Here is a 17,618-nt window from a genome sequence, read left to right as displayed (position 1 = left end):
GGATACATGGGTGCAAAGTACCTCAGAGACCAAATGCCTAAGAACCCTAAAATCTAAAATGTAGTTGTGAGTCAGAGAGCATACAACACACTGAAACACAGAGAGGTGCTTGTGTTGCGTGTGTTTACTACACTGTGCTGCTGTGTTTGCTGGCTGTGCTTCGCTTGGTTGGTTGGAGGACCGTGTTCATGAGTCATTCTCTCTGCCCTGGAGCTCTGCAGCCAGATGAAGGAGCATACATATTTCCTTCTTCTTTTAGTTTCTCTAATATACCATTAAGGCATCATTACATCTCTGTAAACATTTATTCAACGCCCAGAACCTTTCAAAATGAACTAAATAGTTCTGAATAATTTGGTTATTTCACCTCAGTTTTTTGTCATCATTTCTGAGCAGTGTGCTCTCTCTCTCTGTCTCGCTCTCTCTCGCCCTGGCTATGATGTTATCCCTTGTGTCTTGTACATGCCAGTACTACCCAAAGGGAAGAGGTGGGCGGGCCAGGGACTTGGCTGACTGAGGACACTACAGGGAAGGGGTACACAGTGCATGACAGCGGGTGCTGCGGAAGGTTAAGGATGCCTTACAAGAAAGCCTTTTGTCAGAATCAACCCCTGATGAATAGACTGCTCAGTATATGAGAGTGTGTGGGATCTGTTCTGCATTCTCGTCAAGCCATCAAGTCTCTTCACCCATTTTAACCATTGAAATGCCTGGCAGTCAACTTCAAATGCCTAATGGAGCAAATATCTTGACCAGAAAATATACTTGAATTCATTCAGGGGCTTATCGAAGACCCAGTGGTACAGCACACAGAGCGTGGTGGAGGAATCCTCGCAGGCAGCCCTCCCTCTGAATAGGCAGGCACCCACTGCGTCAGTAACCTGATTACCCTAGCTGTCAGTCTTAATAAGGCCAGGCCTCAGATCCCCACCACGGGACGGGACAAACTTGGTCCTCCGATAGGGAGTCAGAGGACAGACTTGGTCCTCTGATAGGGAGTCAGAGGACAGATGAGGAACAGGACGGCAGCTCTTCTCCGAACACAGACAGACAAAGACAAAGTGTGCAGGTATGGTAAAACTGATCAATGGGGATTTTACATGACGTTGTTAAGGCTATTACAGTTCCTGAAAGCAGCTGTTGCAACTAACTGTTGCTGTGTTAGATTCATTTTTGAAAAGCAAACACAGGGCATTATTTTTAAAACTGTATAAAGCAGCTAGACTCCTTTGAAATATTCAGAATCTGATTCTACTGTTGTGCCTTTCTGGGATAATTTTTTTGCGTGTGTTATGTTTGCGTGTGTATGTTTGTGTGTGTTGTGTATCACATAAATTTCTTAATTTTCCTTTTGACTACACTGGTGTCTGTTTCATTCCTTCATCTAGTTGGGAATAGTCTTTCTATCTAGGCAGTCTTGTTTGAAATTCAACCATTTGAAATATAGAATGTTGCTCAAGAATAAAAGCGAAGGCTGAAAGAGAAAGAGGAGGAAGAGAGCGAGAGCGAGAGCGAGAAAAAGCAAGAGAGAGACGTGAAGAGAGGGGAAGGAAAGCATAAAAAACTCGGAGGCAGCAGTCACTAAGGGGAGGGCAGCCGGATACAACTAGTGGGTGGACCCTGATGATTGTATCTGAGCTATGGACACACGCAGCAATCCTCTCTCTTACACGCTCCGTTTCACCAAACGGAATAGATTTAATATGTTTTAAACATAAATTATTAGGTAGGCGGATTCTTATCAGTGTCACGACAGAGATATTTCCTGCCTCACTGTTTCTTACATCACCCCTTCTGTCTGGCTTTTCCTCAGAATTCAACAGGAAGCTCTGTACAGACTGAGACTGCTGGATCCTCCAGTGTTTTACAGCCCTCTCTGCACTGACTATTGGTATAAGAAGAGAGACTGCTGCCTGAGGCCTGGGTACAGGGAGGCTAGGATCCTAACACTGCCACACAAGCAGCTCCACAGTAATGTCAGCCTTCCTCCTGGACGCTGATCCCATCTATGCCACGGTGGTCCACACTGCCAAGGCTGAGGCCAGGGAGTCGACAGGGGCTGTGGCTGTCCCTCCAGTCAGGCTGAAGCCTCCCGGGGACCTGAAGTTGACCCGGAGCCTCTCCAAGTCGGACTCAGACCTGTTGGTGTCTCCCCTGGGTGAGGAGGATGGGGGTCTGAACAGCTGCGGTGAGTCTGTGGCTAACTGCAGTTCTGGGAACAAACAGATGGAGAGATCGCCCTCCTTCGCCTCCGAGTGGGATGAGGTAATTCTCTGGGTTCTCTGGGTGGGGTGATAGGCAGGGATTGGCACTGGGAGAGTTAATGCATAGTTAGGCTTCAAATATAGCTTTTAATTCCTTTAGGGGCAGAGGGGAGAGGAGGGAGAGTTGTAATGAGTGATAAAGAGTGATAAAGAGAGGAAGGAAGAACAGTGATAGACAGGAGGTAAGGGGCAGTAGTGGCGCTGACTTTTACCCATACAGTCGCTGCAGAATGCCTGCAGGCAAGTGCTGAATGCATGAGTGGCCTGATCACTCCCACCGATACCCCATAGCAGCCCTGGCACACAAGGCTAATTGGGCTTGGGCTGTCACTCCTAATACAGTCAGACTGCTTACTATGGGTCAACCCGCGCATGGCTTGACGTCTCTTCTGTTCCCCCGTTTCCCCTGCTTTCCAGTAGGCTAATGCATGCCACAACCCCAGCCTCAACACTTACTTCAATCCTGGTCTGACGCTGTACTGTTTTGAACTCTAGTCTAGATAGAAATTATTGTATTTTCTGGTTCATCTCTGCTCTCCCATCTGCTCTCTGACAGGACTGTGTGGGCCTGGCCTCCTCTCTGCTCCCCCCTCTTTGACAGGACTGCCTGGTGCCCTGGCCCCCTCTCTGCTCTCCCCCCTTTGACAGGATTGTCTGGTTCCCTGGCCCCCTCTCTACTCTCCCCTCTTTGACATGATTGTCTGGTTCCCTGGCCCCCTCTCTGCTCTCCCCTCTTTGACAGGACTGTCTGCTGCCCTGTCCCACTCTCTGCTCTCCCCTCTTTGACAGGACTGTCTGGTGCCCTGGCCCCCTCTCTGCTCTTCCCTCTTCTCTCTGCTTTCTGACAGGACTGTTTACTCAGGCCACGCTGGGAGGGGTGTCCTGTTCTGTTCTTAAGGGCATCCTGTTTTGCAGCTGCCCCGGTGTGTCTGTTTCTTTTCTAGTGTCATTTGGGGCAGGGGGGGAGGATGGGGGGTGCAAGGGCAAAAACTTACTCAGGCTTACTCATAAGGAGATCAACAATGTTCCGTCCCTCTCGGACAGTCCAGAGCTAGTGTCTACATTACACACACTTAGGAGGAGAGGAAGCCAGGTGTGACACACACACACACACACACTGCATACTGCAATATGTTGGAGTAACTGCAGAGGAGGCCATATTCCTGTTGAGATTGGTTTGCTCTCAGCCCTTAGACACACTCAGATTTAGACTACAGCATGTCCAGCAGTTAGAGCTTGAAATTCTCAGCTGGGCATTTATTTCTGTCCACAATTGTCTGAAGTAATTTATAGTTGTAATTCCTTGTTATTATCTCACCCTGATTATGCTTGTCCCATTTATTTGATTTGATATAAGCGTTATAGTGAGGACATTTTGGCATACAGTATGCTAATGACATGTATGATGACAACTGATCAACCGCTTTACAGCTTTACATCTGTTAAATTCTCTAAAGACACATCTGTCTAAACCAGACATGTTACAGATGCATACATCGATACCTCTAGCCATTAGAGACGCTTTGAATATCATCTTTCTTTAGTGAGCGCACTTCAAATGACCCTTTTGTATCGGAGAGATGATTGTGGTTGTAGTGGGTGGTGCGTGTGTATGTGTGTGTGTCTGAGTCTGTTGTGGCATGCTCTCGTCCATTTCTCTCATCGTGTTAACATTGCTGCAGTCTATTGGGGCCCTGGTTGAAAATAATTTTAGCTGGGAAAGAGGACTAACATGTTCAGGACATATGCTGGTTTAACTCAGTTCATAATTTATGTGGCTAGCTAGGGCAGAGAGAACATCTATTTATAAGATCCATTTTGACAAAAAATATCTCACCCAGCGAAACACGAAGGCCATGTCGCTTTCCCGCATGATGTCCCCATCCCGCCCACTGCATCAAATTGACACAGAGCAGGCTGTCATTATGGTGCGGGAATGTGAGCAAACCTGCTTGGTTAAACATAAAAAAAATCTATTGATTTAAATTCTGTACTCATCATCTAGCCGATAGAGCCAACGGGTAGTTCAGCATTGAACCAGGTGAAACAAGCATCCATACAAATTAGCCCACCTCTGACATCTCTGACATGGTGAAGTTCCAAGATGGCGTAGCAGTCAGACGTATTTGTCCTTCATCTTGTCGTGTCCCAGGTATATATATATTTTTATATATTTTTCTTCGCATATCTTTTTATATTTTTCTAAATCCTCACTTCAAAATACTCTCCTGCAACCCGCCTCACCCAATGTGGTGTGGACCTGCTTTTTGTCTAAAGTATTTTTCTTTGCCTCTATTACTGGAATCTCTCCAACATAAACTAGCCAGCTAACGGTCATCAGCTAACCTCTAGCTCAGAAAGATCTCGCCAGTTTGTACAACGCGATTCAACCAGAGCATACCGGACCTATTTTTCTCTCCATATCCCCGGATTCCTAACACAAGCTCTGAACCTTATCACCATCTGACATTCGCAGCTAACGTCCCCTGAATGCTAGCTGTCTAGAGCACAACAGACTGTTGGCTTACGAGGCCATCGAATACATTCCGAAGCCACTAGCTAGCAGTCAGCTATCCTTTGCTAGCGGTCATCAGCTACCTTTATCCCGGACAACTCTCGCCAGTCTGTACAGCGCGACTCAAACCAGAGCTAGTCGGACTTATTCTTCTCCATATCTCCGGATTCCTACCGCAAGCTCTGAACCTATTTTATTTATATAAAAATGTAAATGTAATTATGATAAAACAAAAATTCCACCTGGAATTATAGCAGCTAACGACCCCTGAACGCACAGCCGCTAATCTGCGGCCTGCTAGCTATCTAAAGCACATTGGACTGCTGGCTTAAGAGGCCCTTCGGACGTATTTCTTCAGACACTATACATATTTTGCCAATTGGCCTGGTTTACCACACGGAGCCCTGCTGATCCGTCCGCTGATGTAACTGCACGAGGGGGCCACAACAGACTTTCCTCCGTCGCGTCATCCCTCTAAGGCCTTTCTGTTAGCCTGCTAGCCCCGCGCCGCTAGCTGCCTGAAGCCTGCCTGAAGCCACGCACTGGACTTGTATGATCACCCGCATGATCATACAATGCCTTTCACTAACGTCACCATGCCGTGTCAATGGCTGTTCTGGTTTGTAACTATTGTTTTATTTCACTGTAGAGCCTCTAGCACTGCTCAATGTGCCTCGGCTAACAATTTAGTTCCACCTCCCACACACGCAGTGACTTCACCTGGTTTAAATGCTATTTCTAGAGACAATATCTCTTTCATTATCACTATATGCACAGGTTTACCCCTACTGTATTCACATCCTACTATACCTTTGTCTGTTCATTATGCCTTGAATATATTCTACCATGCCCAGAAATCTGCTCCTTTTACTCTCTGCTCTGAACGTACTAGGCATCCAGTTCTGTTAGCCTTTAGCCGTACCCTTATCCTACTCCTCCTCTGTTCCTCTGGTGATGTAGAGGTTAATCCAGGCCCTGCAGTGTCTACCTCCACTCCCATCCCCCAGGCTCTCTCATTTGTTGACTTCTGCAACCATAAAAGCCTTGGTTTCATGCATGTTAACATTAGAAGCCTCCTCCCTAAGTTTGTTTTATTCACTGCAATAGCACACTCCACCAATCCGGATGTCCTAGCCATGTCTGAATCCTGGCTCAGGAAGACCACCAAAAACCTTGACATTTCCATTCCTAACTATAACATTTTCCGACAAGATAGAACTGCCAAAGAGGGCGGTGCTGCAATTTACTGCAAAGATAAGCTGCAGAGTTCTGTATTACTATCCAGGTCTGTACCCAAACAATTTGAGCTTCTACTTCTAAAAATGAACCTTTCCATAAACAAGACTCTCACCATTGCTGCTTGCTATAGACCACCCTCTGCCCCCAGCTGTGCCCTCGACACCATAGGTGATTTGATTGCCCCCCATCTATCTTCTGAGCTCGTGCTGCTAGGTGACCTAAACTGGGACATGCTTAACACCCCGGCCATCCTACAATCTAAGCTTGATGCCCTTAATCTCACACAATTTATCAATGAACCTACCAGATATAACCCCAAATCCGTGAACACGGGCACCCTCATAGATATCATCCTAACTAACTCACCCTCCAAATACACCTCTGCTGTTTTCAATCAAGATCTCAGCGATCACTGGCTCATTGCCTGCAGCCGTAATGGGTCTGCGAGCAAACGACCACCCCTCATTACTGTCAAACGCTCCCTAAAACACTTCTGCAAGCAGGCCTTTCTAATCGACCTGGCCGGGGTATCCTGGAATGACATTGACCTCATCACGACAGTAGAGGATGCCTGGTTATTCTTTAAAAGTGCTTTCCTCACAATCTTAAATAGGCATGCCCCATTCAAAAAGGTAGAACCAGGAATATATATAGCCCTTGGTTCACTCCAGACCTGTCTGCTCTTGACCAGCACAAAAACATCCTGTGGCGTTCTGCATTAGCATCGAATAGACCCCGCGATATGCAACTTTTCAGGGAAGTTAGGAACCAATATACATAGGCAGTTAGGAAAGCCTTAGCTTGCTTTTTTAAACAGAAATTTGCATCCTGCAGTACAAACTCAAAAATGTTCCGGAAAGTCCATGGAGAATAAGAGCACCTCCTCCCAGCTACCCACTGCTCTGAGGCTAGGAAACACTGTTACAACCGACAAATCCACTATTATTGAGAATTTCAATAAGCATTTCTCTACGGCTGGCCATGCTTTCCACCTGGCTACCCCTACCCCGGTCAACTGCCCGGCACCTTCCACAGCCACCCACCCAAGCCCCCAACATTTCTCCTTCACCCATATCCAGATAGCTGATGTTCTGAAAGAGCTGCAAAATCTGGACCCCTACAAATTAGCTGGGCTAGACAATCTGGACTCTCTCTTTCTAAAATTATCTGCCGAAATTGTTGCAACCCCTATTACTAGCCTGTTCAACCTCTCTTTCGTATCGTCTGAAATTCCCAAAGATTGGAAAGCTGCCGCGGTCAAAGGGGGAGACACTCTAGACGCAAACTGCTACAGACCTATATCTATCCTACCCTGCATCTCTAAGGTCTTCGAAAGCCAAGTTAACAAACAGATTACTGACCATTTTGAATCACATCGTACCTTCTCCGCTATGCAATCTGGTTTTCGAGCTGGTCATGAGCCTCAGCCATGCTCAAGGTCCTTAACGATATCATAACCGCCATCGATAAGAGACATTACTGTGCAGCTGTATTCATCGACCTGGCCAAGGCATTCGACTCTGTCAGTCACCACATTCTTATCGGCAGACTCAACAGCCTTGGTTTCTCAAATGACCACCTCGTCTGGTTCACCAACTACTTCTCTGATAGAGCTTAGTGTGTCAAATCGGAGGGCCTGTTGTCCGGACCTCTGGCAGTCTCTATGGGGGTGCCACAGGGTTCAATTCTCAGGCCGACTCTCTTCTCTGTATACATCAATGATGTAGCTCTTGCTGCTGGTGATTCTCTGATCCACCTCTAAGCAGACGACACCATTCTGTATACTTCTGGCCCTTCTTTGGACGCCGTGTTAACCAACCTCCAGACGAGCTTCAATGCCATACAACTCTCATTCCGTGCCCTCCAACTGCTCTTAAACGCAAATAAAACTAAATGCATGCTATTCAACCGATCATTGCCCGCACCTGCCCGCCCATCCAGCATCACTACTCTGGACGGCTCTGACTTAGAATACGTGGATAACTACAAATACCTAGGTGTCTGGCTAAACTGTAAACTCTCCTTCCAGACTCACATTAAGCATCTCCAATCAAAAATTACATCTAGAATCGGCTTCCTATTTTGCAACAAAGCTTCCTTCACTCATGCTGCCAAACATACCCTCGTAAAACTGACCATCCTAACGGTCCTTGACTTCGGCAATGTCATCTATAAAATAGCCTCCAATACTCTACTCAGCAAACTGGATGTAGTCTATCACAGTGCCATCCGTTTTGCCACCAAAGCCCCATACACTACTCACCACTGCGACCTTTATGCTCTCGTTGGCTGGCCCTCGCTTCATACTCGTCGCCAAACCCACTGGCTACAGGTTATCTACAAGTCTCTGCTAGGTAAAGACCCGCCCTATCTCAGCTCGCTGGTCACCATAGCAGCACCCACTCGTAGCACTCGCTCCAGCAGGTATATCTCACTGGTCACCCCCAAAGCCAATTCCTCCTTTGGTCGCCTTTCCTTCCAGTTCTCTGCTGCCACTGACTGGAACGATCAGCAAAAATCACTGAAGCTGGAGATTCCCATCTCCCTCACTAGCTTTAAGAACCAGCTGTCAGAGCAGCTTACAGATCACTGCACCTGTTCATAGCCCATCTGTATACAGCCCATCTATCTACCTCATCCCCATACTGTATTTACTTATTTAGCTCCTTTTGCACCACAGTATCTCTACTTGCACATCCATCTTTTGCACATCTACCATTCCAGTGTTTAATTGCCATATTGTAATTACTTCTCCACCATGGCCTATTTATTGCCTTAACTCCCTTATTTGACCTAATTTGCACTCACTGTATATAGACCTTGCTTTCTTTTTTTCTACTGTATTATTGACTGTATGTTTTGTTCATTCCATGTGTAACTCTGTTGTTGTTGTATGTGTCGAACTGCTATGCTTTATCTTGGCCAGGTCGCAGTTGCAAATGAGAACTGGTTCTCAACTAGCTTACCTGGTTAAATAAAGGTGAAAAAAACTACATGTCTTCAGTCATGGGTCTTTGTACACTTGTCCATTAGTCTGTACTGTGGCCTGTCCTAAAATAGTAATCCTGTTACATTTCCCTCACACTTATTCTAAATTTAACCCATTTAACATAACCTGCTACGGAAATTATCTTAACATTTGTCGTTAGTTACCCTAACCGCCAACATAAATTCTCCCAAAATTCTCCTTTGTTGTTAGGACACAACAAACAACCTGGTCTCAGAGAAAGAAATACTATTATATGTCCTCTAAGAAGTATGATAAGGTATGGCATCCAATTAGTATGCTATTGTACGACCGGGTAAAGCCTCATGTCCACCAGACCCGTCAAACTCATTGTGTTCCAGCGGAAGTGATTCATTGTCAATGGAGCAGTCTGCAACGCTGCATTGGGAATTCCGCACTTGACTGCGGTGCGTTCTGTGTACCACATGCCTTCAATATTTTCAACTTAAGCGTGGCTTTACCTTTACCTTTTTGCGGTGGTATGAACAGAAGTTAGCTAATTATCTAACTACAAAGCTAACTACTTTTCTAGATAGCTTAGCTAAGAAATTGCCAGCACCTAGCTTCCACTTTCCAGCAAACTATTTCACATTCAACTGACCAGGTCATCCAATCGCATTGGCAATATGTCTCCATGCAACATGTTTAACATGGAGGTCCGGGTAGCAACTGGCGCTTTGGTCAAACAAGGTAGGGAACCCAGAGACAGCGAAAACAACCTTCCCCATGCTGCAAGCCTTTCTGCAACTTTGTGAAGTATACGTGTGTCAAGTAAATGCGGACTAGACATCTGGCAAAAACAACATACAGCTAAATGTATGTGCATCTGGGGGACATACAGTGTAATAAGTATGGTACAATACGTCCTATAATCCGTATGATAATGTACATATGTCACGTTCGTTGTTAGAATCATCGGATCAAGGTGATGCGAGATATGGTTTCCACATATTTATTTAGTGAAACGCACAAAAATATAAAGAACGAAACGTGAAGTCAATGAAGTGCTAACAGGCAACAAAACATAAACAAGATCCCACAAACACAGGTGGAAAAAATAACAACTTAAATATGATCCCCAATTAGAGACAACGATTACCAGCTGCCTTTAATTGGGAATCATACAAAACACCAACATAGAAAATAAACTAGAACACAACATAGACATAGAAATACTAGATCACCCCCTATTCACACCCTGACCTACTATACCATAGAGAAACAATGGCTCTCTATGGTCAGGGTGTGACAACATATGCTGTTCCATTCATAACGCAATCTATAAACGTAACAGGATAATACGAATTTCCCTGAGACCACGTTGATCCCACACAAAGCATATAGCTGACAGTGATTCATCATGATCTACATAGATGGGTGTATAACTAACATATTTACATTTGTTTATATGGGGACTTAGCTAAGTGATAGCTTGACTGTCCCAAATGAGTTGAATTGCCATTAAAAAAATGTGGTCATGCATCACTATACAAATGTAACCACAGACCCTTAAGAGGTAGAGACACATGAGAGGGCCTGGTTTGGAGAGGAGGTTTTATGGGTTGATGAGCCAGTTGGGGTAAGCAGCTTCCAACAGGTCTTCTCCCTGGCTCCTTGGTGTGGGTAACAGAGCAGTGTGACAGCAGCATGGCATCATCAGCAGATATTGAATGGCCCACTAAGAGGATTAGCATATAGATCCCAACTGATTGCAGCGTGATCACTTTAAGAGGAACACAATTGATTTAACAGAGTCCACCAACAGGCCCTTCACTTCATAACTGTGTAATCATTTATTTCTTTGTGGTCTCTATATCTGATTATTCCAATCCACTTTTGCACTAATCAAAGGCTTGCCACTCAAGAGCTTACTGGAAAGTCTATATCAGACCCCTTAAGGGGTCACAAATTCACTTTGTAAAATCATATATTATGTGATGTGTTATGATAGCTACACTGACTAGATTTTTGTACAGATTTTCCACAGATTTGTTCTCGCCTGATGTCCTGTACATCTGGCAAGAGTGATGATGTGGAACAGTTGTGTAGCCTTAATTGTATTACTCTCAGGCTGAAAGAGTCCCAGCATGTTCTAGCTCTTTAATTGTAATGAGATGGAATTCCTCAAACAACTGCTTTTGGGACGAGATAAGGTGCACTATAGCATATGGGCAATGTGTTGATGGTACGTGTGTGATATAGAATGTAACTGGGTTAATTCGATGTGGAATATGTGAGGTCTGTATTGCTGGAGGGAGCTGCCATGCTTCCCACGTGTCTGGCTTCTAAATGAATCAAGGCTTTTTCTGAGTGTTGATGCCACTAGCATCAAGTGCATTGATGCCACAAGTGCATAGGGCTTCTCAAACACTAAATCGTATGTCAAATAACCCTTTCTATGTCTCCAGTGTCACTTATGAAAGCGGATTCAGCTTTGCAGGCTTTTATAATAGTAGAATATGCTGGCTAAATCACTGGATAGCACTGTATTATGGCATTAGCTACCTCCTGAACAGTTAGAGTACAGTAAGCTCCCTCCATTGCTCTGAGAAGTTCTCCTCCCAGAATCTCAGTCTGCCAAGAGGAGAGGGTACTGGAGAATGTCACAACACCAGTTCTCACACAAACAGGCAGAGCTGAACTGTTCAATATTACTGCAATATTTTCATGACTTTGCTTTCATAAGATACATGTTTATTAGTTATTTTCTAAGGCCATATGTTTTAGGCCCATGATGTGCTTGGATTGTTTTGTGTTAACCTCCACGCAGGCTTGTTGTTTTACTCTGTATACTGCATGTTTTCACTTTCTATTCACAGATGGGGCAGAGAGCCTTATTGAATCTTATAAAGGTCATTTTTGCAGAGATCTAAAGCAATTTGGCCTACAGGTTGTCCCTGCGCACTGAAGGTTCAATCGCTTTAAATTGCAATTCACCCTGACACCCTGTGTGAAGGACCAATAAAACACTACCCACCACGTTGTTGTTTTACTCTTCATCCATCATTGCTGCCCTCCTCCTTAGTCAGGATCCATGTATACTGTTTGTAAACGCACAGAAACAAGATTTAGGAGCACATGTTGATGATCATTACCTGGGGGTAACCATATCTGGTTTGTCCTAATGTTTCACTCCTCTTTCACAGATTGAGAAGCTCATGAACCTGATTGGAGCAGGCATCGAGTCATCCAATGACCAGCAGCGCACCACAGGTAAATACCTACATGTAGGTAAAGGTTGCATACAAACAGTAAGCCATCTTATGACAGCTCTATGTAGGCCTTATGACAGAGCGTTAAAGTAAAGGGCAATGGTGGAAATAGTACCCAATTGTCATACTTGAGTAAAAGTAAAGATACCTTAATAGAAAATGACCCAAGTAAAAGTGAAAGTCACCCAGTAAAATACTATTTGATTTTAAATATACCACATGTATCAAAATTAAGTGTAATCGCAAAAAAATACTTAAGTATCAAAAAAATCTTTTAAAATTGCTTATATTAATCCAACCAGATGGCACAATTTTCTTTTCTTTTTATTTATAACCAGGGGCACACTACAACACGCATACATCATTTTCAAATTAAGCATGTGTTTAGTGATTCCACCAGATCAGAGGCAGTAGGGATGACCAGTGATGTTCTCTTGATAAGTGAGTGAATTGGATCATTTTCCTGACCTGCCAAGCATTCAAAATGTAACCTATACTTTTGGTGTTCAGGGAAAATGTATGGAGTAAAAAGTACATTATTTTCTTTAGAAATGTAGTGAAGTAAAAGTTGTCAAAAATATGTATAGCAAAGTAAAGTACAAATATCCCAAAAAACTACTTAAGTAGTACTTTAAAGTATTTTTAATTAAGTAATTTACACCACTGGTAAAGGGTTAACCAGATTTGTTAGAGGCAGACTGTTTCTATGCTGTACCGGCTCATTAGAAGCCAACAACCATATTATAAGACATAAAAGATATGAAGATTTGTTTTTCCCATTAATCATAACAATTCAAGGTGTAATTTGTTTTGCGTGAAACTTGTGTCATCTGTATGGGGTTTTGTGGTGTGAAGTGTGAAGTGTATTTCCACTTTAAGAGAAATCAAATTCAAACTTCACGTGACTATCATTTTTCCTGTGCTGTGTCTCAATAGAGGCTGAATCTATTCTCTGATTCATCGAGTCTATCCTTCAGGTGGCTCTCAGTGAGAAGCCAACGAACAAATGCTCAGTTTATTTAGATTACATTCTCAACTTGGTACACTGGATCTCTAAATCTCCCTTAGAAACTTTTCTATAATGTGATTCCACAAAGCTATTTACCTCAGTGGATTATGGTCATTGTGCAATGAGGATTTTTGGTCAACCTCCTATTGATAATGACACTCTTTTGGCTTAATGTTGTAATGTGTATTATTCATATTTATTATTCATTTACAGTAATAGTTCCACACTGCAGGCTGACTGTGCTAGGGTCTTTTTCATCATGACATCATACATACAGCCTCTGACAATGTGTGTCCATTACACCGAACAGGCCACCATCATAACGTCCATATATGGTCCTTGATGCATAATTGAATATTATGATTAGTCATAACCACTGTCATGAAACTCACTAATGAAACTCACTGTGGTTTCCTCTCCTTCAGCTGAAAGTATATATTTTTCTTATTCCAATTTCATCTACTACTCATTTACTATTCTTTTTACAGCTGATGTTATTGTACTCTACATAATGTGGCTGGAAAGTATGGTAATTGATGTGTTTGTTGATGTAGACGGTGCTTCTATACTATTTCAGTACTTTGAGTTTTTCATAAAGAGGACTCAGCAGGAGCCTCTCCCAGATTCAGCTGATTCATAGCTGTGCTGATTTTATCACCTGATTGCTTGTTACTCTGTCATTTGACATGGATTTTTTTTGTTGTCACATAAACCAAATAGGTGCAGTGAAATGTGTTGTTTTACAGGGTCAGCTGTAGTAGTACGGCACCTCTGGAGCAAAGTAGGGTTAAGTGCCATGCTCAAGGGCACATCGACAGATCTTTCACCTTGTCAGCTCGGGTATTTGAACCAGCGACCTTTCGGTTACTTTCCCAATGCTCTAACCGCTAGGCTACCTGCTGCCCTACGTTTAGCCAAAATGCGTTGACTGACTTGCCCTCTTGGTAAAGGCATAATGAGGGTATTGTATTCTCCTACAAAATTAAATGATACAAAATGAAAGTGTCCTTCCGGATTAAGATATCAAGAAAAGGAAAAAAGAGTGAGTGTGAGAGAGGGAAGCCAAATTGTCACTATTCTCCCCTACATTATTCCACCATTGTAAAGGAGCTATATTATCCCCCAACCCTTTCATCCCTCTCTCTCCCTCCTATTCCTCTCATCCCTCTTTCTCCATAGATACTATTTCCTAGGGATGACCTGTGCTAATTAAACCTAAACTATAATCTTTTTTTTGTGACTGCTGTGCCATTTTGCCTCTTGAAACATCCCTGCCTATTGAATGCTTAAACGATGTGCTGTTTGCATTTGTGGTTTGAAAGTGCTTCAATTGTCTGTTACAGGAGCATTGAGTAAATGAACTTAAACAGTGAGCAGGGAGGGAGAGGGAGCTCTCCTAACAACACACAGGAGGCATCCTGCAGCTCAGTATGTGTTTGCCACTCCTCTGACGTTCAAAGATATAGTGTCCGTCTTCCGTTCCTGTGAATTAATTTAGCTTTGCGGTTCCTTTCGGTAGTGTTGCCATTGTGGATGTGTTGACAGAGCTAGGGCTACTCTCACATTGATAACGAGGCAGTGCTTTATCTAGATAGCAGAGCCATTAACTCTCCGTAAATATTTCCCCGAGCCAAGTTTAGACCTTAGGTACCTCTCTCGGTCCCTTCGGAAGCCCACTAGCCCAAACTGGACGGGAAGACTCGTTTAGTGGGCTGAGGTAGTAACCCAGTTCCCCCTAACAGTAACAATCACTCAGCAATTAGGCCCTGCTGGTCCCTGGTAGCTGATGTCGTCCTAAATGAATGGCTGTAATTGGGTGGGGAGGGCTGGTATCTTTAACAGGCTTTGTTTGAGTGATATATTAAAGAAGCTGCCATCGGTAAAGCTCTGGGGGAAGAGGGAGGGGTCTGACTAAAAACGTAATGAGTCTGCTCCAATCTTTCCCATTTCTTTATTACCATCTTATCTCCCCCACATGCACATGTCATCATCTTCACTATTCATCTTTTTATGTGCATCTCTTATCTGTCTGCTTCATTTGTCTTCCTTTTCCTTTTCACATTATTATTATTTTTTGTCATTTAGCAGACGTTCTTATCCAGAGCGACTTACAGTAGTGAGTGCATTCATCCTTTCTCTCTCTATCCCAAAGCATGTCTAATAGAAGGGCTGTCTGTTCTTGATTATGAATTATGAGTGTTAGCTCTTGAGCTTATCTCGGATGCGTGGTCACAAAGACCTGACATTTACCTTCATTAAGGTAGAGCAACTTCGTTACAGCCGGCCAATTAGGGCAGGAGCTCAAATCGATCTCTCCTCACTCTCCTCTGCCTCTGTAACCATGACTTCTCCTCCTCTGGCCAGCTGGCTGGGGATGGGATATGTGAGGCGTTCCTCAGGCAGACTGAAAGCCTGCATAATTACTCTGTGCCTGTAGCTGTATCCAGATAACACCAGTGATGGACGCAGTAAGCAGCCCTGCATAGGTGGGTGCAAATGCCTATTTGGTTTTATTTCAATAGAAGTCTGTGTGCCCATTTGTATTATCCTGTTGCATTTCACACATTTGATTCCTGCAGTTATCTGTAAGCTTCACGCATCAACTGTTGTATTCTAAAATAGTTTGTGATATGTGCTGACGTAACAAAAGGAGTTACACTCTTAGAAAAAAAGGGTTCCCAAAGAGTTCTTCAGCTGTCCGCATAGGAAAGTGTTCTACATGGAACCAAAAGGGTTCTACCTGGAACCAGCAGATGAACCCTCTATGGTTCTAGATAGTACCTTTTTTTCTAAGAGTGTAATGTTTCTCCTGTCATCTTGTAGCACGGGGGGTATCCAATGAAAGGGACAGTCCATTAAACACTGTATGTGTGTGTGTGTGAGTGTGTGTGTGTGTGTGTGTGTGTGTGTGTGTGTGTGTGTGTGTGTGTGTGTGCGTGTGTGTGTGTGCGCGTGTGTGTGTGCGCGTGTGTGTGTGTGTGTGTGTGTGTGAGTGTGTGTGTGTGTGTGTGTGTGTGTGTGTGTGTGTGTGAGAGAGATTTGTGCTGCACCACTCGCACAATCATCACAGCGAGATGTAAACGAATTAAGGACAGCTGTGAATAAGCTTGAACATTTTCTTTATTTTAATGTCCCTTGTAAAGCAATGGGAAGCCGAGCTTTGAAATCCCTGCCCATGTAGAAGGGGAGAAACGTAAATATTTTTTTTATATCTAGTCATTCCATACAGAGAGGTCTGTGATTTTGAGGCTCCTAGTGCTTGTTCCCTGCCTCTGACGGTGGTGTCTTTTCAGCACTAGCAAGATCAGAGTGCCTCTGTGCAATTCTAATCAGTGTAGATGGTGGGAAGAGAGAGAGAGAGGGCGAGAGAGAGACTGTGAGGTAGAGGGAGAGAGAGACTGGGGTAGAGGGAGAGAGAGACTGGGGTAGAGGAAGAGAGAGACTGGAGTAGAGGAAGAGAGAGAGAGGCTATGAGGTAAAGGTAGAGGGAGGGGGATTTATATAGTAAGAGTGTGAGGCAGAGAGAGATAGGGGGAGGAACGAAGTGCTGATACGTGGAGCAGTACCCTTCTCCATCAGGCAGCATACGGCAGCCCTGCAGTGGACTTAGAGACTATGTGAATAAGGGAATGAGGTAAAGAGCCAGGAAGAGAGCAGAAGAGAGAGAAAGCTTGAGGGATTTGTCTGAATGGGAAGGGGGATGAGCATCAAGACTGCCTGTTGTGGATGCGGGAAGGACGCGGTTGAGGCTGCTTTCTGGACTCGTGAGTATCCAGCATCAGGACGTTATGTCCTGTGAGGGAAGCGGTGAGGGGAGCGTGTGAGCCGAGAGCAGCTGCTTTGTGACAGTGCATGCATCAGACAGGGGATGCAGCAAACCTCTGCCCTGAGCACAGGAGCTAGCTGTACCCACGGTGGGGGAGAACCAGGTGGGGTGGAGGGGGCTTATCACACAGGGAAGAGGCAGGCTGAACCAAGGTGGTCCTGTGGAGATCTCAGAGTCAATCCCAAGAGTCAAGAGGCTCACCTGCGCTCTGTTAGAGCTAAGCTTGGATTTACTGGTGTGAGATATGATAAGAACTTTCTCTGAATGAGCCAGCCTCCAGAGGGGAGTCTATATGTTGGGAAGCATCAGGTTTTCCACCAGGATCACTGGGAACACCAAGGACATAGAGCCTCGGGCTAGCAGGCATGCCGGCGGCTGGAGCTGTATCAAGCGGCTAGTGATTGGATTCTGATTTTATTTCAGGAGTTTTTCATCAACAGTCGGAAGCCAAAGGAGAAACCTGAATTTTGGTGTATGAGATTGGACTCTCATTCTGTTTGTGGAGTAAAACCAAAATCCTAGAGAGAATCCCATAATCCAGATTAC

At 44.3% G+C, this 17,618-nt stretch overlaps 1 protein-coding gene across 3 annotated transcripts in view; it reads left to right on the top strand.

The window, feature by feature from the left end:
* Positions 1-902: 902 nt before the first annotated feature.
* anks1ab (ankyrin repeat and sterile alpha motif domain containing 1Ab) overlaps positions 903-17,618 on the top strand; it is a 36,455-nt gene continuing 19,739 nt past the window's right edge. For 2 of the 3 annotated variants that reach the window (XM_029683556.2, XM_029683555.2), the window contains exons 1-2: positions 1,626-2,265; positions 12,172-12,238. In XM_029683556.2, the coding sequence (XP_029539416.1) occupies positions 1,975-2,265; positions 12,172-12,238 (358 nt within the window). In that variant the 5' untranslated portion in view covers positions 1,626-1,974. Of the gene's footprint in view, positions 1,070-1,625; positions 2,266-12,171; positions 12,239-17,618 lie in introns of those variants that run through there. The other variant, XM_065001899.1, reaches the window with a different exon arrangement.

The sequence above is a fragment of the Oncorhynchus nerka genome, linkage group LG15, assembly GCF_034236695.1.
Source record: "Oncorhynchus nerka isolate Pitt River linkage group LG15, Oner_Uvic_2.0, whole genome shotgun sequence".
Lineage (NCBI taxonomy): Eukaryota > Metazoa > Chordata > Actinopteri > Salmoniformes > Salmonidae > Oncorhynchus > Oncorhynchus nerka.
This window is presented reverse-complemented; position numbering and strand designations above follow the sequence as displayed.